Below are 27,003 nucleotides of genomic sequence, written 5' to 3' on the forward strand. Positions count from 1 at the left end.
TCATGCAATTCCAGAACTACAAGACACGCAAACTAAGGAGAAAGTGGTTTCACAAAAACAGTAGAACAGTACTTCTTTACAGGGTGAGTGTTAATCTTCTGGAAGCTGCTGCAGAAGGGTCACGGGGGATAACACTGCCAATTGGCTCAAAAGCAGAATGGAAAAAATAATGGGCTGAAGGTCCATAAACAAAAACGAAAGGGAGTAGGCAGAAATGTGTTGTACAACATCCCTAATTCAATGGCCATTGATGCTGAGCAATACTCAGGATATATACCAGAGGAACTGGCCAGTGTATGATGTCCTGAAATAATGTCTTTCACTGCTGGAGACATCCTGGGGTAGCTGGGTTGCTGGTGAGACCCACCAAGGTATGCCTTGTCTTCTTACTCCTCCTCTGAGCTGCCTTGGGCCAGATCTACTTGCAGAAGGGGCATGAAAGTTCCTGTGCTGTTTTTCCCTCTCGTGTGGACTGAAAAGACAAAAGATGGGTGGGAGAGAAATAGTAGTCATCTTGCAACAGTGCTTTGGTACTTGAGTAGTCTTTACTGGAAATTCCTCCATGAGTTCCCAGTATCCTTTCAGCTGTTGGTTTCATCAGTATTTCTGATACAGATACAGATGTTAATGTCCACCTGGCTTGTCTGCCCTCTCAGGACCTCTATTAAGGTATTAAGTTACTTGAGTGGGTAGGAATTGTTCTGTGATTTCAACAGGGCCAGCTTTTCCCCCAGAAACATTAAGTGAATAGATAGAACTTCCAGTTCACATTTTAGGAGAGTTTGCTCTTGTGTGGGCAGTGAACTTCCTAGCAGTGAAATCACAACGAAGGGTTTTGCCAGGGGATTTCCTTCCCTACTGTCTGGTTCTCGGTATTTTCCAGGGAACTAAATGATATCAGTACAAGCTTGTCCTATGGAGGCTGAAAGTTCACAGTCTAATAACTTCTCTTTTTATTCAAAATTACAGAAGGAATATTGCTTCTCCTTACACAATTTCTCATGAGCAACTTGCAGAGCCTCTGCCCTGGCAAAAAGTCATGAACAGTAGCTCCAGCCCAGCAAGTTGTTTCAGAGCTGCCTTGAGGTCTAGGTAAGAGTCCCTGCCACAGGGCCTGTCTTTATGATCAAGAAAGTGGTCTGTAAAGCAAAGAGCTGTGATGGGTCCTCTCAGGTTTTCTCTATAAAGTCACTTCACAAGTTACAGATATGCATTTTCCCCTGTCTGATCTGTGCTCAAGCATAGCTGTTGCTTTTTTGTCCTCAGGACTTTAGCCCAAAAATACCACTGGGCAATGCTAATATGAGTCTGGATTTTAACAGGTGATTGCAAAATCTCACTCCCTCAAGTCATTCCAGGATGTATTCTTCCTTAAAATATAAAGCTCAAACAGAAAAAGATACATTTTTTAAACATCTCCAAGAATGCTTTCAAATAATTTTTTAGGTATCCTGAAGGTAACAGTTAATATATCCCATGAGAGAAGTGCTGTTATGTGCTGGAGACAACATTGTTGGCCTTGTATTTGAAAGGGCAGGCTCCTCCTGTTTTCAGGGACTAGCAGGGCATGATCAGGATGTTTAAGGGCAAATGATGATCTCCTGTCTCTGAATGGGGTAGGCCATTCAGCTTCATGGACTTGCTGCTGTGCTGGACCACATAATTTCTTTAAGCAGAGTGTGTTCCCCTATAAGGGATCTGATCTGGAAATTCATCATAAACAGAGAATATGCAGTTGTCCTTGGTAATTAGTGGTGCCCTTCCAGTCATACATCCATGGCCTACTTCCTAATCAGATTTTTCTGTCCTTTTACACCATTCTCCCCCAACTGATAATTTGGGCATGCTGCAACCAAGTAATCTCTTATTTCTTTGATAAACTACAGCCATAGGGCTGTTGGTAGCTACATTTGTCTTTTCTACAGCAATAAATAATCCCTGTAGTTTTTTCTAAATCCTCTCCAGCACTACACATACCTTTTAACTTGAGGCAAAAAAACTTTGTCAAACTAAGCAGTTGGAATTTTACCTATACCTTTCAACTTACCAATCAAAACCTGACAGAGTTTTCGACACTACTCCATACTCAGTTTGAAGGCCACTTCACATTTTAGGAAGAAGTGAGAGAAGTGGTTACGTCAGGGAAACTCCCTCTCTTGTTCCATTGTCATTTGTGCAGCTCAAGAGTCTTTAAGTCTCACAACCTTTTGGGATCCACGTGCTACATATTCTGCCACCAAAATGGTGCAAGTTATGTTACTAGAAATATGGAAATGCTTGTGAAAAGAGTGATGTGCTTTGCTATTAGCTACAAGGCATCTTAGTAGTGTGTTGTTGGAAGTACCTGGGCACCCAGTGGGTACAAAAGCAGGGAACCTCCTGTCTGTCCCTCTGCCCTTCTCGCCTGAGGAGTCCTTCTGGCGCTGCTGAAGTACATGGAATGGCCAAATGTGTGGCTGTGAGACACAGGAGTGGGAAGTTCCTCTTGCTTATGAGGTCCTTTTTTTCCTCTCAGTGGTTCTGCTATGTTTAGCAAGGGAAACAGTTTTTTTGACAGGTTGAAAATTTACCCTTACAAGGGCACCTTTTACTTTCTGCAATGCAAAGAAATTGGGAAGTTTAAATCTGAACATTTATTTTTAAAAAAGGAAAATATGTATTTTATAAACAGATGTGATAGTCTGTGACTCTGTGCTTATGTGACTAGAAGTAGGACAACAAATACTCTCTTTTTCTTTTCTTTTTTTTTAATTGCAGTAATAAACACTATATCCATATGTGTTAAAAGAGCCAGAAAGGAGTATATGAGGAAAGTAAGATCACTTGACTTTAATCCTCTTTGCTATGTGTGATTGTAAAAGCCAAAATGTTCTGTCCTAATGGTGCTGATTTTTTCTCTTAAATATTTTTCCTTTCCTTTGAATGAGAGGCAGATATGGGACATCTGCTCTCAGCAGTTGAAAGAAATGGTGGCATAGGATGTTCCAACACAGATGTCATGTCTTGAACACTCCCACGTATTTCCAACTGTTATATTTCATGTCGTTCTTTCGTATTTATTGGAGATTTCCAGTGATGGAGATTATCAGTTTTAACAGTGAGGTAATTTTGAGACACTGCTACCAGTTGAGCTACAGGGCCTCTTTGCTAGTCAGACCTGGTAGATTAAACTAGCTTTTTACATTCCCAGGCACTCGGTGTACAGGGCAGAAAACAGCACTTGATCCTTTGGCACCACTGATAACATGCAGCTGAATGGAGAACTTCAGAACACGGGGCTGTGATATTTACTTTACTTACAACTAATGGGCTTAAACAACAAAATCTTACCACAAATGGTGCATTCATCTGCTTGTTTCAACATCAGCAATACATATAAAATAGAGTTAAAGCACAACTGCATTCCATTTTTAAAATTACATTGAAAATGTATCTACTATTTTTCCTATTGATTTCCCATTCAACTAAAAATGAATATTTGTCCCTTTGTTTATATCCAAGCTTCATAACCAGAGAGTGAGGCAAGACAGCATGATTCTTCACTGTTGAGTAATCATTCAGGCACTTGTATCTGAGAACCATACAGAAATAAATATATTAGTGAGGTAATTTAGGTTTTGTAGATAAGCTCTGGGAAGAAGGAAAGAAAACTTCCTTCTTACAAACAAAATGCAATTCCAGTGCCACATTGTTGTTGAGGCTTTTGTTCTAGTTCATAGTCACAATGGTCTTGGTGCTGATAATTGAGCAGGGATGGAGCAGATAGCAAGATTTTGTTTGTATTGATTAAGGATCACTTCTTTTGAGAAATCATGACAATGTTGGCACTTTTCCCAAGCTGTCTGAGGGGAAGTAAAAAACAAGAACATGGCAGAATCAGGCTCTGCGTGCTTTTTCTGATAGCCAAAAAAGTGGTGTATCTGTAGAAGCAGATAAGGAAATTAATAGAATACAGGAGAATGTATTTTGACATCTAAAAGTAATTCCTAGGCTGAAATTCTGTGTTCAAAATACAAATGTACTGAAATATCCCATCTATTTTATGGTACATATAAACTTTTTGTCAGAACATAATTCTTCTTTCTCTTGTTTCCTGTTTAGTAGTGTCTGTAGCAGCAAGCAGTTGAAGAGCACACTTTACCAGTAGGCTGCAAGTGTGATTATTCCTGTTTTCTTTCCTGTGTCTAACTCACTGTTAATTCGATAAAATGAGAAGGTATAAACCTTCAATATTTGCACTTCTGCAGACATGAAGTTTATAAAAGCTGTTGTGATTTTTAACTAGCAAAGTTCTCTTTCTGCAAAAATGAGAAACAGGTGAGTAGATGTGAGCTATGATCGAGGCACCTGTTTAGCCTTGGGCGTGATTTAATAGGGAAGAGAATATAAATTCTGTGTGAGATTAATGCTGAATCACCCACAAGGTTTCTGCAGTCTTTTATGGATGCATATGCTTAATTTTGGAATGAGACCAAATTAAGAAGGTAGCAAGATAATTTTAGAAAGAGTCAGTGAAAGGAAAATGACATTCATTATGATGTAGAGCATAAGAATGACCACACTATGTCAAGCCAAGTTTTTAACCACCATCAGGTAAAACTGAATGCCTAAAAAAAATGCTGTAAAAGCAACAAGCATGGTAATATGTTCTCTAAATGCACTCCCAACCTCCAGCTGCTTCGAAGCTCAGGAGTCTCCTGAGTCAGAGTTTCCTTCACTGCATTTAGTAACTTGCAAGGGGTTTGTTTTCTTTTCATTTTGTCACTTGAAATTATGTAAATCCATAGCATGCACAACATCCTTGTTTGCAAGAGATGAAGTACTGCTTTGCTGAGTTTGCGATCTTACGGTGATATGTTTGGGAGCTTTTGAAATTTCTGCCTTATACTGCTTTGGTTTGTGTTTTTTTCAAAATGGAAGAAAGTGGGGAAAGGTTTGAGCCATCTTTCAACCCTGAGCTATCTAGATTTCTAGATAATGTCTGGGGCACAAGAGAATGCAGTGTGAAGAACTCTGCACAGCATTGCCACAAGCTGTCAACAGCAGAAGAGAGGGATTTGGCAGTGATCCCACAACCTAGCTGGAGAGCTGCATGTTCCAGACCTATTAAGGAGTAATTCTGTATACAATTTATATTGCCAATTGCTGTATTTAACACAGTACAGGTGAGTAATCAATTACTTTCACATTTGAAGAACTCTCACATAGATATTTAATATTCAAATACAACAAAGCAGGGGATGGCTGTGACAGTCAGGGTCAGGACTAGCAGGAGCAAGACTGGCCACCACACCTGCTTTTGTTCATTGCAAACAAAATGAAAGCCTTCCCAGTCGTTTCCACAAAAACCCTGTGAAAATTTTTGAGGTAGGTTACTTGGATTATAGGAGAGACTAAGGTTTTTGGTATGTAGAAATCTGGACCAGAGGGTATGAAAGAATTTCTGATGTATTGTTAAATGTCCTACACTTATTTTAATACGAGTAATAAAACATGGTAAAGACTATAAAACAGGTAAGAGAAAAATATTGGGAATCTTACTGAATTGGTAGAACATTTTAACAAACTTACAGAATTTTATAAAAGATTGTTTATGTAGGTATTGTTTCCACTGTTAATGACAAAAACTTAATTTCAAGGTAGCATTTTGTATGATTTATCAAAATGAATATGTGAAACAATAGACCAATAGCATGAAGCACAGAGGAAACAAGAGCTTCTTTTGTTGGAGCCTCTGAAGAGTGTGTAATCAGAGCTCAAGTCTATGACACTTGAAAAGAAAAACTGTCAGTTTTGAACCACAAGATTAACATCGTTGCCTGTACTTAAAAGATGAATACCTCTTTTCAGTTATCTTTCCTGCAGCTGAACTGTCAAGAACAGACATCTTGAAAGCATGTTTTTTGAGTGTCTTAAAAGAGCCATCCTCAGGATGGAAAGAGACAGAAGTCTGCAGTCTCAAGGAATGTAGTGCAGCGCACCTTCTAGGTCACCCTGAGATTATGGCCCAAGCACAAATTGTACAAAGAAGTATCTTAAATTTCATTTAATATGCTTGGACAATCTAGTTCTTGATAACCTGATCTCCTAACATTCAAGAGATCACAAGTAGACTGAGTTAAAAGTATGACTTTTTAAAAAATGCTCTGATGGCAGGTTTAAAAAATCAAAGTATGAGAAATTTTGCAAATGCAGGCCTACTTCTCCATGTCATTTAATCTGTTTTGCAATTTGAAATTTTTAAGCTGCAGATATGTCTAAATACTGATGCTAGGTAAAAAAATGCATCTTGGAAGGGAAAAGTATATTTCTGGACTGATTGAAGCTTTTCCATATCCCTCCAGTCATCAGAAATTAGAGAGAACACAGAGCCAGTCCCTTCTCAGAGGTGTACAGTAAAAAGAGAAGGGGATATGGTCAAAACACGTGATAAGGGAAGTTCCAGTTGTACGTGAGCAACAAATACACGGTGAGGGTTTTCAGCAGCCAAAACAGGACCTCAGCAGCTGTAGGACCTCTGCCCTTGGGGTTTTTTGCAATTCAGCTGGAAGAGACCATGATCAATCTAATCTATTCTAACTATAAAGTTTGCCTTGCTTTCAGTGAAACACTGGACTTGATGATCTCCGGTGATCATCCCTGCCTAAATTTTCCTGTAACTATGCATGACAGAGGCTTCCATGAGATGCCATTGTTTTATTATAAGTAGCAATGTAATTCCCATATAAGATCAGATGAAAAATATTCAAACAGACACTGATCTTAGGCAATAAGCAGCAACCAAAGTTCCACAAGAGGATGCAAGAAACATCCCTGAAGACAGATACAGGACCAGCTGCTTCTACAGCATTAAGGGGGTTTTTTCCATCTGGTATATATTGCCTAAATGCAGGCATAAGATTCAGTCTATCTTCCAAATCCATGGCATAGTCATAAGTCTAAAAGTCCCGTAATTTCGTGACTCCTTTAAAAGTGCTGTCCCAATTACTTCCTGTGGAAAAGAGTTGCACAGTTTAATAAGACACTTTGTGAAGAGTGTTTCCTTTGATCAGTTTAAAATACTTCTCCTTTTTGTCCTCTTGTTTCTGAATAATCTGTATCACCCTCTCTAAAACCTCTAGTGCAGCGTCACCTTTCATAAGCAGTTATCAGTGCAGTACTTCCTATTCCAAAGGAAGTTCCATCATTTATTTACCTTAAAAGAACTATAATGTTTCTTGGATTATTCTGCATCTTATTCCTTGCATTGTAATATTTTTGGGATATTGTTGTCTTAAGGTGACCTGGTATGGCTGATAGCCATAGTTTCCAATCCCAAACACCCATTAAGTCAAAGAGAGGGTCTGCTCCTTACAGAAAACTAGTTTCTCATCTACCCCTCCCTTTTTTTCTTTTCATCTGGGTTAATTTTCTGACTGGATCAGGTCCTGAATTGAAAGTGCTGTAGGATCTCACACTTATTTAGGCTAGTGCAACCAAGGCAGAGATGCTGATCATGAGGATGAAGACAGAGCCATCTCTCCCACTCTTCCATCAGTTGAAAGTGTCTGTGACCGATCACCCCTGCTAGCTGACCTTTTTTTAACCATAGATGCACACTCAGCAGAAATTTTACTGTGCCTAGAACAGTGATTTTTAATTGCCTACTTATTAATAACTTCATCTAAATGGTCATTGTTCAACATGTCACACAGCAAAAATTTCCTGTAGGAAGTGGAAAGCATTTGGCTGCTCTCTGGAAGACTTTGATATTTATAAAGCCTGACCTGGATTTTCCAACTAATTTGACTGAAAAATATTTTCCACTTCCCAGAACAGTTTTGGTGTATTTGATAACCACATTTAGGACTTCCTTTAGAGCATCCTTGATTGAAAAGATTATGCAAGTAAATCTGTATTCCCAGAAAGAGTTTAAGGTTGCCTTAACTTTCTTCTAAGTGTGAAGACCTGTACTGTAAAGATAAATGGTACCATCAGAGGTCACACAGGATGAAAAATTCAGCCCTTACAAAGGAAGATGTGATGATGGACTATATCTCTCCTACCATTGCCCTGCAGTGCTTTGCAGCCATATCCCTTTCCAGCTTATTGCAAATGGCATTTAGGATCAGCCATTCATAAAGCACCAATATCACCAAAAACCTACAAAAGTATAGATTTGCTCACCATGAAAACTTCTAAGAAGCTTTGATGTAGGGTAAGGTCAGAATATTTTGGTTTAATGAATAAGCATTGAGTAAAAGAGAAGTTTTCACTTCTTGTTCAGTATTAGTTACAGAAAACACCTCTTCTGCTCATTTCCTGTTTGAAAATTCTCACTTGTACATCCACTCTGGATTCCAGTCATGTGACCATTTCAGTCACATCCCATGAACTCCAGTAAGTGCTTCCCTGTGTTACTGGTATAAAACCTCTTCAGTGGCTTCCACCTCAGCGACTGCATTAGCCAAGAGTCCAGCTGGGTGAAGCAGTGGGACACCAGCACAAACCCAGGACTATGAGCTGCATCAGGGTGGTTCAGTGTCCACTGCCCCTGGAGAAAGCCTGCAGTCTAGAACCTTTTGCTAAGAAACCTGGGAGCAGATACAGTGCTGCAGACAAATGTATGCTCTGAGTCTCTTTCAGCAGTTTTGTTGTATGAGTGATACATATTGGTATGTCAGCATCTTCCCAGTATTGTTTTGAAACAGCAAGTTGGTTAAGAGCACATTTTGTTCCTGTTGTCTTGTATTATGACTCACTTTCTCAACAATAAAAAATACCAAAACCCCTGAAACTTTGTGTCAAAATCCATGAGCTGAGAACATAAATCTGCAAATAGTTGCTGTTTGTCTTCCTACTCTCTTCTCATAAACAAGTTTCTTGGGAAATAATTTTTCATGATACTCTAGAATCAGCTGCTTTACACACATATTTGTGTAACATCAAAATTCATGTCAACCAACACCAGTGCCTTTTTTAGAGGAATGTAACTACAGTGTGATCTGCCAGCCATCCATGCAGCTATTTAATCCCCTGACCTAAATTTGGGTGTTTGTCACCACTACCACCACTACTACTATTTGCTTCTAAGATTAAAGGGGGAAATAGTGTCTTTATCTACATGGAGTTGTAAAGCTGTGCCAGAGTAGGTTTTGCTGTGTTTATTACTTCTGCTGAGGCAGAAGAGTGTTCTTCCTCATACGGTGGTAATTTTAGTGCAGGGTAGATAAAGCATATGTAGAAGTAAAATGCTGGGAAAGAGACCATTCTAAAATTTGAACACATTTTATTTAATCTTTTATTTCTGGGCTTTTGTGGATATTGCCTATCTTGGTTTAACTGAAGATCAGTCTTACATTTATGTGAGAAAAATCAGTCTTGTTCTTTTCCTGCATGAAGTTGGGAAACCTCAGGAATCTCATGCAAGCAATTTTGTGAAATTTCCATCCCAGCTTCCCAGCAGTTTAGATGAAGTCTTAGTCATACTCTGAGGAACATTCTGCCACCTAAACAAGGAGCACTAAAAGAAAAATGCTCTTCTTTCAAAGATGTCTCTTGTTTATGGGCCAATAACTTATTTTGCTAAGGACTGAAAGGTAATTGCAAGACCTCACAAATCTCCATGTATACAGTGGGGATCCAGTTTTGCTAGAATAGTATTTGACTGACTTTCCTTTTCAGCTTACTTGAGCCATAACTCCCAGATAATTCATGCTGCCTACACATTAAATCTTACTTTGTCTAAGGCGGGTGAGCCAAGATCCTGCCAGGAGGAGTGACTCAGACATGGGGATAGCCAGGTTCCCATGAAAGTCTCCCTCCAGGCTCTGTGGGTGCAGCTGGCTCCAGGAACTTGACCGTAAACGTAGGCTCAGCTACAGCATTATATGCATGAGCCTAATTTGCCTCAGTTTCATGTGGTTTAAATAACAAATTGTTTGATGCAAAAAAACTCCAACCCAGCTCTGTAGAAGGATGTGTCTCTCCTCTATTTATGCAGAAAAAACGTGAATCCCATGTTATAGTATTCCTTTTATTTCATAAGACATCACGAACCACCATTTCTGCAGCTGTCTCTGCAGACAGAGGCTGGTGCTGCATTAATGGGAACTGAGCCTCTGCTCATTTAAACTGTAGGGGGGACTTACAGAGATGTCCTTGAACGCTTTCTGCATCTCCAATTGTGGTTTTTAGGAAGTGAAGTAGTTTTACAAGGACCAAGGTTAGCTGGAGCCAGACTGTACTTCTAAATCTGTAGTCTAACAATACTTTGATATTGTAATGCTTCTCTCAGTAGATGTGAATGTGAGAGGAAGGGGGGAAAAGGAAATGAGGGAAATGTAAAGTTGGAGAGAAGGTGAGAAATGCACATAAAGCAGGAAAGAAATGAACTTGAAAGCAGAATGTAGAAAGTAAAAATAGAAGCAGAAAAGGAAATTTTAGAAAAACAAGAAGTAAAAAAGACAATTTAAAAAAATTGATTCTATTTGTCATAAGCACTTGGCTCAATTGCAACTGAGTCTGCAAGATGGAGACTGATAGTCTGCAGTGCAGGAAATGGGCATTGCTCGCTTCTTCGCAGACTCACATGCTACAACGAACTAATGAAAGAAAGAAAGAGAAGCTTAGACAAGTAGGGTAATTTAAACCTGCTAAGTGTCAGAAATTTTGTAATATGTCATGAGATCCTATGGAAAACTGTGCACTTTTTGCTGAGTTTTTCTTACTGTCTTCTGTTGAATTTTGTCCTTGTTTTACTTGCCCGTGCCACCTGTTCAGGGGAGTGGTGATCTTGGAAACAGCCTGCTTATGATTTACTAGAAACTTGAATTTCATGCAGTCAGGTGTGGGAGAAGAAGCTTTAAGTAAAAATGGTTGGATTGTGGTGGCTGGCTCTGAGACTCAAATTCCTGGACAGAGGGAGCCCCAGTTTGTGCTCCCAGGCTCACTATGCAGCCCATGAGGAGTGGAGCAGGGAGGCATAGGAATTCTTGCAGGTTGCTACTGAGCCCTAAGTGGTATGTGGGTAACTTCAAAACTCAGTTCTTTCTGCAGGAATGTCATTCCTTCCATTTGTGATCTTGTATTGTGGGGACCAACAGCCTTTTCATCAGAAAACCACAGTAGTCATTTAACAGTCAGAACAGAGGTGGTAAAGTTTCCTTCTTTTCACAGTATGTGCATTAAAGTATCTCCCAGGAAGTAAAAGATCCAGGTGTCAAGTTTTTCCTCTGCCAGAACGGGTTTAACCACCTTTCCCTCCAAATTACAACAATCCGTAGCTGTCCAATTTTCTGTGGGACAGAGTCTCTCCTTTTTTCCTGCATGATAACAAGGATGACTGGGGTGTTCATATGGAAGAAAGTTTCCTTGGTTCTGTTTCAGGATCATTAAATAATCATTGGATAAAACACCTAAATTCTGTCTAAATGTGGGCTTGGGCTTGACTCTTGACAGAATAGCAAGGCATTTGAATTGTGCTTATTTTACAGAGCACATATTAAATAATAAACAGGATACAGGAATCTGGCTTGCAGTCAGAGGACATAAATCTTGTCCTGGAGGTCACCATCCCATGAGACGGAAGCAAACAAATCTATCTAAAAGCACAGTTTAAAAACTTTTTGTGCTGACTGACCAAAGTATGTTAAAAGGAAGTTAGTTCAACATCACATTGACCTTTTCTCTGTGTAGGTGGCTATCATTGATTCAGTGTCAGATTACCTTAATTTCTTACTGCAAGCACAAAGGATTACTATATAAAGTATTTTGTTTAGTACATGACTTTTGTACTATCTTAACCCATTCTAAATAGTCTATTTCATTGTTAATAATCAAATCTGTCTTCAGCTGTGCAGGTTCTACAACTGATTATAAAAAAAAAAAAAAAGAAGGCAAAAAAACAAACATGTCCTCAATTTCAGAGGAGCTGAGCACACTGCAAGAATCATAAACTTCAGTGGGAATACAAGAAGCCACTTCTGGAAACAAGACTTCATACAGGTATGTAAATATTCCCAACTTTACTTGGGAGCAGGCTCTGTCCTATTGAAAGATATAAACTTCTAAACCAGTTAACTGATTTTCTCCAGAAGTCCATCAAGTTCAAAAATTTTGCTCCAGTTGTAATTAATAAGATGAAAGAAATTAGCACATTTGAATGTTTCCATCAAATGGCTGCATAGGTCTTTTCCTTGCCCTTCAGCAAAATCAGCAGCTTAGACAGATTTTGTTGTTGTTGTTGTTGTTTTTGAAATAATTCCATTTCAGAAGTGAAAAACAGATAAAATAAAAATACAGAATTGAGAGTTATTTTCAAATGCTTTTGAGAACAGAGACTTGTACACTTTGGAATGGAAAGAGGAAAAAACCCCAGCAGTGGTAATATTAAGAATCTTTCAGCTGAGAACTCAATGGTGTGTAACAAAATCATTGGTAAAACTGAGGAACTGAAGTTCAAAGCCCAGAGCTATGATGTGGGGAGTAATAAAAAGATGAAAGGCTTGAATAGATAGAAGGCCCAAGATTTGCTGGTCTTTACGAAATGTAATTAATTTTTAAGTCCTATTTTGAGTTCATACAGTTCAGCTTAACTCAGAGAGTCTTTCTTTCTTTACCGTTTTACATCTGATAATTTGATTATGAAAATGAACTCTCCCACATAGCAGAGAATGCTAGCAATCCTGTTCTGATAAGAGATATTTATACAGCACCACCAATTCACTTAAACATAAGGGGGCCATGTGTTTATCCTCATGTCTGATGACGAGTCCACTGCAGCTATCTAAGATTTGTCAGCACATGTTGATATTCCCTGTTCAGTCAGGGCCAGCGCTTTCCAGTGCTACTTCAGGGCAACAATTTTGACTTACTTGGATATTCTGTGCATTTAATTGCTGTGAATTGAGACTGTTTCTTTATGCTTGCAGCTTAGAATAGATAGGTGCTGACTGAGGACCTAATTTTAACCTATCCTTGTTCAGGGAGAAAAGAAAAATCTAAGGAATCTTGAGAAACAGAGCAAGGGAAGCAAGGACTAACGTTTGTAAAAAGCAATGTAATTGGTAAATTTTCATGGCAGAAAGGTATATTGAGTGAGCATAAAATGTTTGCTGTAAAGTATTTCTTAGCAAGCCATTATGGCAAAGTAGAATTCAAAATCATAGTTGTCTGTGGAAAATTTGGGGGAGATGATGGTGGAATAAAAGTGATGGAAATTATGTTCAGACTCATGGCTTACTCTCCCCTCCTTTCTTTGCCAAATGATATAATCTAATAATCATTTTATTTATGTCTATAGCCCAAAATCCATCTTCAGTTAAACAAATGTAAATTCCCATAGTCATGGTTTCATCATATTAAATATTTGCTATTATATTGCAATGAAGCCTTGACTGCTGTTTCTAAAACACAGTATACTGGGATTTGTCTTAGTCTGCATAGACATTTTGTATAAGACCTCATTCTGTTAAAAAGTGAATTCTTTATTCATCACATTTTTAAATGGAATGCAATACCAATATAAGAAAGAAGTAATGACTGTAAGCCTGACTGTTCTGATGCTACAAACATTAATAGCTGAGAAAATAAATGATCTCCTAGAGCATTTCTGGATTACAAGAGTTGTATAAACTTCACATCAGCTGGCATTGTATAAACTGCTAGAGTGCATGTAAAATTCTGTTTCTAGAGAGGTTTCCAAATGAAAAAAAAATCAATAAACCCCTTCACAAATTGTCTTTTTATACAGGAACAATTTATCAGGTAAGGATGGTCTTAAATAGCTAGAAAAATATCTCTGGAAGGAGAGAAATAAAAATAACATTAGATGTTTTCTGAGCTAATACTTGTTCTTTTTATGGATCTTTGAAAACTTGTATGGTGTGACAGAAAATGTCTAAAATTTAATCCTAAAAAAGTTTTATGTGAAGAAAAAGATTCAGTTATTACTTGAAAGTGTGATTTTCAAATAAGAGTTCCTTGTTCTAGCAGATGTCCTATCACTATGGGACCCCAAATACTTTGGATTTGGAAAGCATTGCACAGAAAGCCTCCTGGGCAGAGGAGAGGCAGTTGGGTGGGACAAAAAGTCACAGAGCTTGTGTTGGGACCTTCTCCATATGCACACTCCACAAGAGCTTTTAGCTTTTAAGTGCACTTATCAGTAGGCTTCCTAAGCTTTGAACTCTGGTCTTCAAGGCAGTAGAAATCTGGGATTAAAACAAAAATTCTGGTTCTGCCCATGTTTATGCAAGACTGTGTTCTCACTTGTTTTACCTGTCTTTCCTGACCTTTCTGCAGTCAAATATTAGGGAAGCACTTTTCAACTGATCTATTTTACTTGATTATTGGATATTGATGTTACTTCCTATTCTCTCCAATCACCAACAGATTTGACATCTGCGCTTGCAGTCACTTCTTTTGAATTCAAGATGTAGTTCTAATTTAAAAAAAAATCTCTTCATTGTTCCCATTCTAAAGAATTTGTGTTGGCAATATTTTCCTACATGCACCTTTGTTTAGTGTAGTGTTTTATTTAACCAGTGGTTGATATCAGCATCGTCAGTTATAGATAACCTATGCTGGAATATTTTAGAGAATTCTTCCACATTATGTTTCCACATTAGTTGCCAGATAGGGATTTCAGGATCATAGGATAAGGTGGGAAGGGATCACAGGAGGGCTCTGGTCAAAACTGCTGCACAATGCAGGCTGAGCCGTGAGCTTAAGCTGTGTCAGTCAGGACTTTGGCCAGTCTAAGCATCTCTCATTTCTGTTCCTCACCCTCTGCCACGGACCATGGGCCTGATTCCATCTCCTCCATCACCTCTGTGCAGGCACTGGCCATTTGCTGGCAGGTATCCAAACCCATCCCCTCCCCAGGCTAAGCGAGTCCCCTTCCCTCAGCCTCTCTTCACAGAGCTCCAGCCCCAGACCGACTTCACCACCAGTGTTCTCCTTGTATGGAGGGGCTCAAAACTGGATGAAGTATTCTCAGCATAGGCTAGAAAATAGTAAATGTGTCAGTAACATTTTAGTGACCAGAACGAGACATCTGGGCTCAGAAGACAAACAGTCACCAATTGATGCCCTTATTATTTATCTTTCAACTTCAGTCCCCACATACCTGAGTGCAGTGCCTCTGAACATTGCATTCATCCAAACACAATTCTCTCTCATGCAAGTACACTAGAGACACACAGTTTGAGATGATTTATCCCATTTCCTTGGTACATAGAACTTCTGAGTCATTGCCACTACTTGTTTGAGCAGTACTAAATGTAAGCATCTTAGTTGTATCTATACACCCACACTGAAGTTTTTATATAAGATTCAAATGTGCCTGATTAACATAAGAAAACCCTGTGCATATTTGTGGAGCAGGTGCAAGCAATGTCTCATCTCTTCCTGAACAAAAGGTTAATACATTCTCACAAGTGACTTAATCCAACCTTATAGTTAAAAATTATGTGATTGTAAATGGATAAAAATGAAAATGAAAAAGCTTCAAGTAATGCAAAGTAAATATCAGTTAGTATTCAAAAAGGACAGGATGTTTAAAAGAAAAGTTACACCACTAACTACCAACAACTAATTTGCACACATCGCATTAATTTTAAGAATTAATTATGCTGTAAAATTTAAGCTTAAGTACATACAGCACGTGCAATGTAGGAGTGTGATGTAACAAGGTCTGCAACCTGTGTTTTGACTTTTAGATTTAAAATCAAGTGAATTGAAAGTAATTGTAAACCTGGAGGATTTAAGTTTTATGGTGCAGAACCCCACTGAAAAGGGAAGGTAGGAACTTGGTAAATATGAATACCAGTAGTCCCAAATTCATTTTATGGTTTTTATCACCTCAGTTAAAGTCTACATGTAATGAAGAGTAATTAATCATTATATATAGAAAAATAAGAGAAATTATAATAAGGGGTTACCATGAGGTGATAGGATGTGAATTGGACCTGGGTAACAAAATTCTGTGTGGGTGTGTATAACTGTGTGTATCTGTGTAGCAGCAGGTAACAATTATTTGGGGAATTTAATCCCATTGAGGAGCAAAACCTGTTGTGGATGACTCCCATCTAGAGACTTCCTAATCCTGAGGAGAAAAAGGTTGCATGAATATCCTTATCAAATCAGCTCCAGGTTCTCCAGTGCAGGCAACACAGCAGGGATGGCATTAGGGCACAGACCTCACATTGACAAGGCGAGCAAGGAAGGAGCAGCTCTGCAGCCTCTCCTCTGCCCACTGCTGGCCCCTGAGGTCGGGTCACAGGGAGTGAGGGCTGGGTACTTGACCAGGCCTGCCAGGAAACCACCAAGGACTGCCAGTTTGAATGACAGCTGCTCTTTGTAACAGACTGGTGGAGCTCAGGGAGATGCAGCAAGAGGTGTCAGCAAGAGCTGAGCTGCTCTTTACTGTGCATTTACCAAGAGGAGGTTTATTTCTGGTATCCTGGGTTTTATTAATCTTTGTTAAAAACGTGTTGGCTGAGCATTTACATGCTTTTCTATGTCTGGAAGACAAAAATTGCACTCCAGTTTTTCAATCGAATTTTTTTGTTTGTCTGAATTTTATTTTGTGACTTTTAACTTTCATTGGTAACAAAATCTGCACATTTGAAAACCAAGTCAAGTATATTAATTTTTTGAATACTGGAAACAGGTAAAGACCCATTCAAATGTGGTTAATAAGAGCTTGTTTTCTTAAGCACAGACAGCAACTTCTTCGGGATTTTCTTTCAAGTTTTTTTTTTAAATACATTTAGAATTCTTCAAACAGGAAACATGGAAAATCATTAGCAGCACAGCAATGATAGCAACTCAGAGAGGTGGTCTTCAAAGGATGTTGAGTGTCTGTGTCCCAAACGTACTTCAGTGGGTGTCTATTGCCCCCTTCAGACTAGTCCCAGTACTAGAGAAAAATAATTAGCTGGAAATTAATAGCATTCCTTTCCTTTCCACTAAGGAAAAAACCCTAAGAAGAAAGATATGGTTAAGTAGATGATTGGTGAACTTTTTTGGATATTAGCAAAGGTCTTTCTTGTTATTACAAATGTACGGTAATGCCATTAACTTAATTAGTACAGCAAACAATACCTCAAGTTACGTCTTCAGCAGTTAGGTTCAAAAGTCACAATTGAGGAAAAATGGTCCCAGAGCAATGGCTGCAGGATGGGCTGGAAAACTTGGAAATCAATTCAAGCTTCCAGAGTGCATTTATACAGTTTTGGTTAAGTGATTCCAACTCTGTGATTCAGGTCTTCATATGGAAAACAATTGTGCCCTATTTCTCCTCTTACTTTCCTTCTACTTCAGAAAAAGTTTTTGTAGCATGATGAAGGCCAGCCTGGTAGAAGGTCTTCTTTACTTAATCCCCAGATGGGGGATAACACACCTGGATTTCATATGCCTATACAAACTGTGTGTATTTACAGTGCTCCATGTCCATACACATAGATATCTGTGTCTATAAAGCACCCTAATCTCAGCTGAAATTAAGTACTCCCTTCAAAAAGAACAAACCACCACCTCAGTGAAAATGTAGCCTCAGTTAGTATGCTAAGTGACAGGGACAACTGTAGCTAGAAAATAAAATCATATCATGAGGTAACTACTTCGTGTCTGGGCTGTAATGTGGTACATGGATTTAGCTTGCCTGAGAAGGCTTTTTAAAATAGATGAAAAAAGAAGATGTAAAAGATCATTTTATGTAGAGTCTTCCTTTCCTAAGGAGACCAAGAAACTATACTGCTGAAAAGTTATTTTGTATCCACCTTTCTCAAGCACAACCTGCTCAGATAACAGCACATTTAAATACCAGCCTTTTATAGGATGATACTGCTTTATTATTTAACCAAATGGCTAAGGAAGAACAGCAGTACAGATTTGATGGTGCATTTCATTCCATGTATCTCATAACACAAAGGTTTCCAGAGAACAAAACTTTTATTTTTTTAAAAGGGAAAGAAATACTGAACTGAAATAGTTATTTTCTACTTAGATAAAGCTGAGTTTTCAAAGCTTCTAACTGAAGGTCTTGCATACCTACAATATATTCTATTTGCTGTCCCGTTGCTACTCATTTTGCTGCTAATAGTAAAAAAAAAAAATAAAGTTTTCGTTTTTCACATGACAGGTTCTCATCATACCAAGGAAAAGCCTGGCATCAACCTTCAAGTTAAATCACTCTGATGTGACAGAAGGTTTCTCCTCTTCAGGCAGATTATACATCCATTGAAATGTAGTGCAATACATCGCTGAGGTATGTTGAGTGTTGTTTTTGGCAGCTTGCTGCCTTTTTTTTTTTTTTTTAACCCTATAAGTTTGGGTTTATCATCCCCATTCCTTGGCACTCAATGATGTAGGTATCATTACTGGGGTCTTCCTCTTCTGACTTTGTCACAGTAAATTTGGCCTAAAAGAGGATTAGAAATGTATCACTAATTAAGTTATCACATACAGCAGTTTAAATATTCAATATCTGATGTCCAATAATTGTATTGCCATGTGTTTATGTATATTACAGCTTTGACAGATTTAATTCAAAAAAACATTTAAATAAAGGTGGTAAAATTATCTAATCATTCTAAAAGCTTTTAACTCCAGAGTATGCTCACTTTCTACAGGAAAACTACCAGTTAATACTATAGCAACTGTTTTATCAATGCTTGTCCTCCATGATCAAGTTCAGCTCACACTGCCTGATGAACTGTACATTGCCAGGTTACAGGAAAACAACTGATAGGTAAAACTTCCTGAAATTTTGGACTCACCTTTGTTAGCTGCTCTGCAAAGTGTATAGCTGTTTGAGTATGAAGTGTAATTGGTCCGCTTTTCACTCGAGACACTCCCTTTGCTAGTGCCATAAAAATGATCAGCTGAAAGGGAGGGAAAGGTAATTATGAAGCCATTCTTCAGATTCTAGGAATTTACTGATTAAAAACAACCCAACCAAAACATGCAAAATGTCTGTAGATATAAAAATTTGGTTTTCCAAGTTTCATAAAAGTTCGTGAAGCTGAGTTTGAAGTGATCCAAGCTCCAGAAGTTTGGAGATTACTACTGTAATGCCTGTTACAGAAGAGCTACTTTTCCACAGTGGAGATTACCCCTGAATTCCTATTACTGAATTCTTGTTACTGAATTCCTGTCACTACATTTAACTTTGCTCTCCCTCACTGTATTGCCCCAAAATTCCCCAAAGTCACGTCAGACTCCAGATTAGTAGATTGCCTATATGGAGAGAAACTTGGGAAGAGGTACTTTAATTCTAACACTTCCTGATCACATATTCACCAGACAGACACCTAGAAACCTCTGATTTGACTTTCAAACATCACCATGACAAGAATACTGTAAGGTGTGATGTAACTCTGTACAGTTCCCATACACAGCAACTCTGGCTGTGGCTTGTTCCCACCAATTGTACTTGCATGCTTTGAAAAAAGTAGGATGAGTCCAATACCTAATTATTTACTATACTACACAATACCAATGTGAGCCCAGGTTTTTACAGCTAAGAGGTAACATCATCCTAGCTAAACCAGCCCAAGATCCTTATCAGGCTAAGATAAGGCAGTGGAGGGCCTTCATTCTCAAAGGCAGTTAGGTGACCAAGATAATCAGGAGCACATCCTAGATAGCCTCTAATACCTTTCTTTAGTATCATTCTATATATGTAAGCAGGGAGCTATTATCACTGTACCACAGGGAATGCCAAATAGAAACAAATTCCTGCCTCTTTTTCCATTCTTACTGAGGGTTAGAAAAAGGGAAAAATTTGAGGGTGTTGGTGCAAAGCCAACAGCATTTGTGGTTCATAAGAACTGTATGTAATTTGCTAATCCTTGTGATGTTGTGTCTACACATCTCTGAGACTTCTAACATCTTGTTCCTTCCCTGTTCAGATCTATACTTTACACAAGTAAAGCATTCATGTTCTTGCTACCTCAACTTCATGTAAACAAATATATGAACCTTACTTGGTCTTGCAGAGAATCATCCACAGTTCCACCATGTTTAAGATTCTGAAGCAGCTTCTCAGCTGCTTCAATGCCAACCTTGTCAGAATTCTTTCCTAACAGAGAAATTAGAAAGCTGAAAATTACTATTTAAAGTTTTAAAAATACAAAAGAAAAAAAACCCCCATGAAATTATCAACTTTTTAAACCTTATTTTCATGCTCTTGCCTCAAATGTGTGCTAAAAACAAACCCTTCCCATCTTATGCTCATATACAGTTCATACTTCCTAAGCAGTGGAAAGAAAGTAGTCTCATTTAGTCAGAAAAACATTTGATTCAAATAATTTAAAACAAAGATCACTTCTATTCATTTTAATCAAGATTCACTCTTGAGCAAAAACTTCCCATGTAAAACACGAAGTCTATGTTCTTAAAGTTCACAAATATTTCCAGTGATTCTCCAGTGATCCTTAACATTCCATTCTGATAAAAGGTAAACAGTTTTGTAATTTTTATAAATTTCCATTTACTATGCTTTAAATCTGCTCACTTCTGCTGTCCTTTATTACCAAACAACATACATTTAAAAATGCAACATTCAAAGCATCAGATCTTTAAACAGATGATATCTCAGATTCTTATTTGTTACTGGTATATTCAGTTAAATCTCAAAGAATTAATGGAATTCTCACCTCTCTTGCCAAGTGATGATCCAGCTAACAAACAACCTGTTGAGGTCTCTGCAACAATGCTAAGCAAAAAAGAAAAAAAATAAGAACAAAATCACTCATATTACAGCTTATTTATCAGATATGTAATCAAGATCTAGCTAATCAATCAGCAAGATTAGAGTGATCAATAGAAAGCCTGGAGTCATCTTACATTATTCCACTTCCAGTCCCAACAGCTTGATCATCAGGTTCTCTGACAGGGTGAATGTTAATGTAAAGATCTCTGATTTCTCTTCTGATGCATCTCACTGCTGCTGCTGACATGTCTTTTGCCAGCTAACAAGACAAGACATAAACCAATTAATTAAGTTATGTAACTATAGCAATACTTTTTTCCTCATAAATCTAATTATTACAGTTAAACCCCAAAAAAAAGGGGCTACTTTATTAACTAGAAAAACAAAGAATTTTTATAAAACCCCTACAAGCAAGAACTGAACATGATTTTTTTTCTGAAAGTTTTTCTACACAATTAAGGTAACATTAAATGCTGTAGAAATTACAGTTATAGAAATGTATGTAGAAACTTCAGTCTCAATAGAAATTCAAGAGCTTTTCTTCATTTATAGATAAAAAGATTTGATTTTAGTCTTACCCAAAATATTAGATTCTAAAAAAACTCACCTCAAAACCAACTGCAAAAACCCCACCCCACAATTGTTATGTACAGAATGCACTCTGTAAGAGCAAATACACAAAATAACAATTTTAAATGACAGGCAAGTGGGGACATATGAAGCTTATCCCATTCCTGTGATATAATCATAGCTATATTCATAGGTTTGGAGATTTTAAGACCAAAACCAGCAGTCCACAGCTCTTCAAAAAGTAACTAAGTTTCTCTTCTTCCTTCCTCTACTAATCCTAGCCTGCTTGTGAGAAGGAACCCTAAGGAGATCCCACCACTCAGGACAGAAAGAATACAAAGGAGATATAAAGGAGCAAATTTCTCTCCTTTTTATTTTTGGCTAAACCCACCCTTAACCTGTTCTAATACCCTTAGCAGTGGTTGAAAAACTTGCTGTAATCTGGCCTCCACCTATTAACAGTGCCCACAATCTATGAACAAGGGCCCTAATTTCAGATTTAAAATAAATCCCATGAACAATACATAAATCAGATAGGAGATACCCCTCATTATATGCTAAAGACTTTTGAATAGTCCTATGAAGGATCATGAGGATACTATTCTCATTTCCTGTTTTAGCTTCACACTGCTGTGCAATGAATGAATTTTAGGTATGTCCAGTATAATATCCTACAGCCTGAACAATTGAAACCATTTAATAAGGTTGTTTATCTTGTGTAAGAGTGCAGAAGACAGGGGAGTAGAGGAATGTTAAGCAGGTTACATGCAATTTTATACAGCATACAGTTGGATACTACCAGAGCTGTTATCAGCACTTACTTTGATAGGCAGTGCTCCAGCAACAAATGCCCTTCCATATATCTTTGTCACTGTGCCACGTTCTGTTAAGTTTATTGGGCTCAGCTCTTTGACTGGAGACATCTGGACCACAACTTCACCACCTCCTTGAGGATAGTAGCCCCTTTTTAGAAACAGTAATCGGATAGAACTAAATGCAATGATCACAAGGAAACTAAGAAAAGGGCCAGAAGACTCTTTGTATATTTCACTATACATTTTTATGTTCCCGGTTACCATACATACAAATTTTCTTGATGTGTGCCTTAGAAACCCTTATAATGGAATTAGGTTCTCTAACAGTAATCCTTTGTAATGCATTATCTTATTAACTTCCTAACACTAACCTAACTGGCACCTCAAAAAAAAGCTCAGTAATGCACTGCCTGTTCAGCATGTGCTCCCCTCAGGGGAGCCAACGGGAAACATTACACAGCAGCTGTAGACTCAGCATGGAAAAAATAAGACAGGAAGGAATCACATCCCATTCATCATACGGTGACAGTACACACAGGGGCAGCTAATGCAGATTAGTTCATGTATTATAATTTCATCCCTCAGTTTGATTGAGAGCACCTTGTGTGTGCCCCTGAACTCTGCTGCACATCTCCACAACTCACCTCCTTTTTATATCACAATTAAATGTGAAATTGAACTTTTCAACTATTGGCTTGAAAACCTGAAAAATAAACACATATAAAAACACAGAGTGAATTTATTTTGCATTGATAATCTCCCACTCCTTAATGCAATCTTATTAAAAAAAAAAAAATCAACACAAAAATTTCAGTTACATTATTAAAAAAAACAATAGCCAGTCTCATCCATATAGCTTATTTGACATTCCTCATATTTCATTCTCAATGTTACTTTGTGTAAAAGGATTTTCTTATGGAAAACAGAAGAGTAATTCACAGCACTTCTAGAATAAAGAATACATTTTAAGTGAAATTTTCTGTAGTAATTAAAACCAAAGAGACTATTTGCTGTTTCAGGAAATTCCATGAAACATTGGTTGCTCTCCACACCCAGTACACTGTGTTATATTCCCATGCCTAATTCCATAATCACAAATAGACTTGCAGTAAGAGCAACAGAGAACAGCAGTTACATTGCACACATATTCATGGAAGATGCACTAAGGCAAAGGAATTTCTCCCTACCATGACTGTGTAGTCTATCTGAGGAGCCATCTCCGCATTAGTCCCACCTTTTAAATGGAGCTCTGATGGGGAAGCAGCAAACAGCACACAGGGCATTGCTACCTGCATCAGTAGACACACACTCCTAAAAGCAATTACAAGATACTCAAATGTCATACACTCACAATCCATAGAATTCCATGGAATCATTATATATCAAAGGCAAATGACTTTCCAGAGTGTTTACTTCTGTATTTTATTTTTAAAATTATCTATAAACTTATTAGTCTTAAAAAATACTAATTTAAAACTTCATGTCGTTAGCAAGCCTAAATAGGAAAGTTTTCATTTCACAATAATTGCATCTTTAATAGCTCTGTTTGAAATAAAAGTTTTATGTAATCTTACTTAGTATACTGATGGCAACATGAAAACTGCGGGTTTAGGTAGCAGAAAAGGCTTAGGCAGCAGTAACATTTTAATACTTATTCAATAACAAAATAATTCGAAAAGCTACAAAATTGCTTAGAAGCTGGTCAGCACAAGAGAGTTCAGGGGCATAGAGAATATGCTTTTAAATACAAGATTCCTCTATCACTGAATCTCTCCACATATCACAGAGATAAAAAAAACTTCCAAACTAAGTTTTGCAAAAGTGAAAGTTTGTTTGGCAAAACAAAACAGTTATCTCATAGGGGTTTCAAACATAATTTTGAATTGTAAAAATTCAGTAATCACCACAGAACTGAAGATAAACATGGGTTTCTTTTCTTAAGTAATTCCCAAATATTTGTGAACCATAGTGTGTCTCTTTTTTTCTTGTGCTTAATTATTAATTCTACTGCATTGTTCCTTACCCAAGCTCTTCTGTGTTAAGTAAAAGGCATCAACTTAGTTGTTTATACTACTGCAGCTCAGAAAAATATTTCTTAACTTAAAGAAAATTTTAACTTATGCCTGCTCTGGCTTATGCTTCCAAACAGCTGTTCCAAACAACACCAGCCTTCCACAGCTCAGCCCACTTGGTCAGTTTTGCAACAGATTCCAAGAACAAAGAGCCCAACACAGAAATATGGAAGAAACAGATAGAAAGGATCATGGATGAAATATGTTCCCAGTTCCAAAAGTATAACACACTGTGCCACTATGAGTGTAAGTAAAATGTCAAAATTTACCTTATTATATGGTGATAATTTCAGACCTCATGGATGTGAGATATTTATCTAATTTAATGCATTTGGTCCAATATGTAACATACTAATGTGAGAAAATAACACCTAAAGTTTTAAATACGTGGGCAGCTGCTTTTTGCATAACATGAACCAAGTGTTCAGCTTTTATATCAATCACACTTTTAAACTTTACATGTACTTCATGCATATCCTGCCTATACTACAGGTTCTTTGGTCACATAAATCCAGCTCAGGCAGCACATATCCCGGGTCATTACCAAAGCATAAATGTTCTTACCCCTCCCACCCCCCCATCTATTGTGATAATTTTAAAGTTATCAGAAGCTGTGTACAAAGACATACCCTGCTGTTTTTGTATCTGCTATGTGGCTTCCACCTTTGATCTTCCCAGGAGTGAAGGTTACTTCTGTTGAGCCAATTTCTCCACCATTCAGCTTCCCATCACACAGATCTCGAACAATTTCCAATCCAGACAGATGCTGAGGTCTTAGAATGACAATACAAAGTTAAAGATACATGCAAGTAGACTACCTGCTCATGCTACATTAAAAGAACCACTAAACACCAACTAAGAAAAACTACAATTGCAAATTTCAATCAGACAAGGATCAGAAATTCACTCTGGTTGCTACAGTACTTCTCCTGAGTTGACAGGAGCCAAAGGAGCAGCATTCAGGCCATTCTGGAATCTGCAGGATTCTGGTATCTTTTCCACTAGAATGGGTCCAGACAAATAGATGAGATGCAGGAGCAGTCACTCGTCCTAATGTGATAAATGCGCGGACAGAAATGCAGGGGGATAACGATGGCAATACCGGCTGAGCCAGAATCGGTTGCAGCGCTATAAGAGACTTAACAGATTTTCTATGTACCTGCCTTGTGCTTGTTTCCATTAGTTAGGGTAATTTAAATAGGAAATACACCAACTCTTCTTAACACTGGAAATACACTAACTGTAGCAACACTAGGATATGCACTAGCTGTTCTTAACGCTGTATGCTCGGTAAGCTATGTTTTACTCAGGCATTACATGACTGTATTTCGTGTTTCAAACCGTGTTCTGCTTAGCATCTTTGGAACCATTTTCGAGGCGGCGGCCGGGCCCTCACCTGCCCCGGCTGCAGCCCGAGGCGGGAGCCGCTGAAGGCACTGGCGAGGGAACCCAGCCCGGTTCATGCCTCAGCGTTCCCACTCATTCCTTGTGAGCCACAGACGGGATTTTCTGGTAAAAAGGCTCTTTTAAAGCAATGGAAACACAGCCGTTTCAGACGAGAGCAGCCGAGGCCTTGCGCGGCCGTGTCCCGGCCCGGGAGGGCGCCACACGCCGTAAGTGACCGGCTGAGCGGCCCGGGACCGCCCGGGGAGGGTCTCACCTGAGGCCGGGCTGGCTCCGCCCGGCGCGGATCCGGCGCACCCGCAGCGGCAGCCCCAGCAGGCAGCTCAGCGCCGTGGACACCCGCAGGATCTGCCCGCCCTGCGCGGAGAAACGGCGCTCGTCAGGCGCTACGGCACTTCCCGCCCACCCGGCCAGCCCTTACCGCTGCCCGGGGCCAGGTAAGCCGCGGCCCGCTGGCTCTCACCCCCTCCATGATCCCGCCATCTATCTCCACCATGTCCCCGTCCATGGCTGGCGGGGAGCGGTGTCTCTCACAGAGGCCGCGTCGATGGGATCCCGGCGGGGCCCTAAACACGGCGAGCCCTCGGCGAAGCAGCCCCAGGTCAAAGAGGGCTTGACGATGCAGGCACGCCCGGGATGCTCGGGTGCCGGGGCTGGGGGCGGGCGGCGGTGCCGGGCAGGCGCAGAGCAGAGGCACCTCCCCGCCTGCCCGCCCACCGAGGGTTGGCCGGGGCGGCTCCGCCACGGGGAGGAGCAGCCGGCGGGGGGCTGCTCCTTTGTCCCCGCGGTACTGAGCGCGTCCCGGCGTTCTGCAGGAGGCAATGCCTTTTCACTGTTCTGAGCGGTGCGCGGAGCACGGGGACCGGACAGCCGCGGCACTTGGGAGGTCAGAGCCATGGGCGCAGCGCTGCCGCCGGAGCAGAGCGGCCGGATTGCTGCCCTTTCCCGTTAAAAGCGACTTTTCCTCAGAATCACAGAATGAATTAGGTTGTAAAAGACTACTGAGCGAATACCACAATGTCAACCAGACCATGGCACTAAGTACCACGTCCAGTCTTTTCCTTAAACACCTCCAGGGTTTGTAACTCCACCACCTCCCTGGGCAGCCCGTTCCAATGTCTAATCACCCTTTCTGTGAAGAGATTCTTCCTACTGATGTTCAAAGTAAACTTCCCCTGGCGCCTCTTAAGACTATGTCCTGTCGCTCGTCACCTGGGAGACCAGGTCGACCTTCACCTGGCTACAACCTCTTTTCAGGTAGAACCACAGACACGGGCGTGTTGGTCTGGCAGGCGCGCTCGGGACTTTATTACACGTGTATCGGGAATGGCCGGGCCCTTCGCGCTGCCCCTCCCGCTAGTGCAGCTCGGGGAAGCCGCACGCCCTGCACCGCCACCAGCGGCTCTGCTCCGGGAGCCCCCGCACAGGGGGACGCTCTCCC

General features: G+C 39.5%; 1 protein-coding gene across 1 annotated transcript; it reads right to left on the minus strand.

Annotated features, from left to right (window-relative positions):
* Positions 1-17,814: 17,814 nt before the first annotated feature.
* Positions 17,815-26,235, minus strand: RTCA (RNA 3'-terminal phosphate cyclase). Its single transcript, XM_069022857.1, has 11 exons — positions 26,026-26,235; positions 25,819-25,919; positions 24,788-24,931; positions 23,274-23,397; positions 22,731-22,789; positions 22,093-22,234; positions 20,836-20,960; positions 20,646-20,704; positions 19,974-20,068; positions 18,765-18,869; positions 17,815-18,406 (listed from the first exon to the last, which is right to left on the minus strand). Exons 1-11 carry the CDS (start codon positions 26,068-26,070, stop codon positions 18,308-18,310), a joined length of 1,098 nt encoding a protein of 365 aa, XP_068878958.1. The 5' UTR covers positions 26,071-26,235; the 3' UTR covers positions 17,815-18,307.
* Positions 26,236-27,003: the final 768 nt, after the last annotated feature.

This window comes from Aphelocoma coerulescens, chromosome 8 (assembly GCF_041296385.1).
Source record: "Aphelocoma coerulescens isolate FSJ_1873_10779 chromosome 8, UR_Acoe_1.0, whole genome shotgun sequence".
Classification (NCBI taxonomy): Eukaryota; Metazoa; Chordata; class Aves; order Passeriformes; family Corvidae; genus Aphelocoma; species Aphelocoma coerulescens.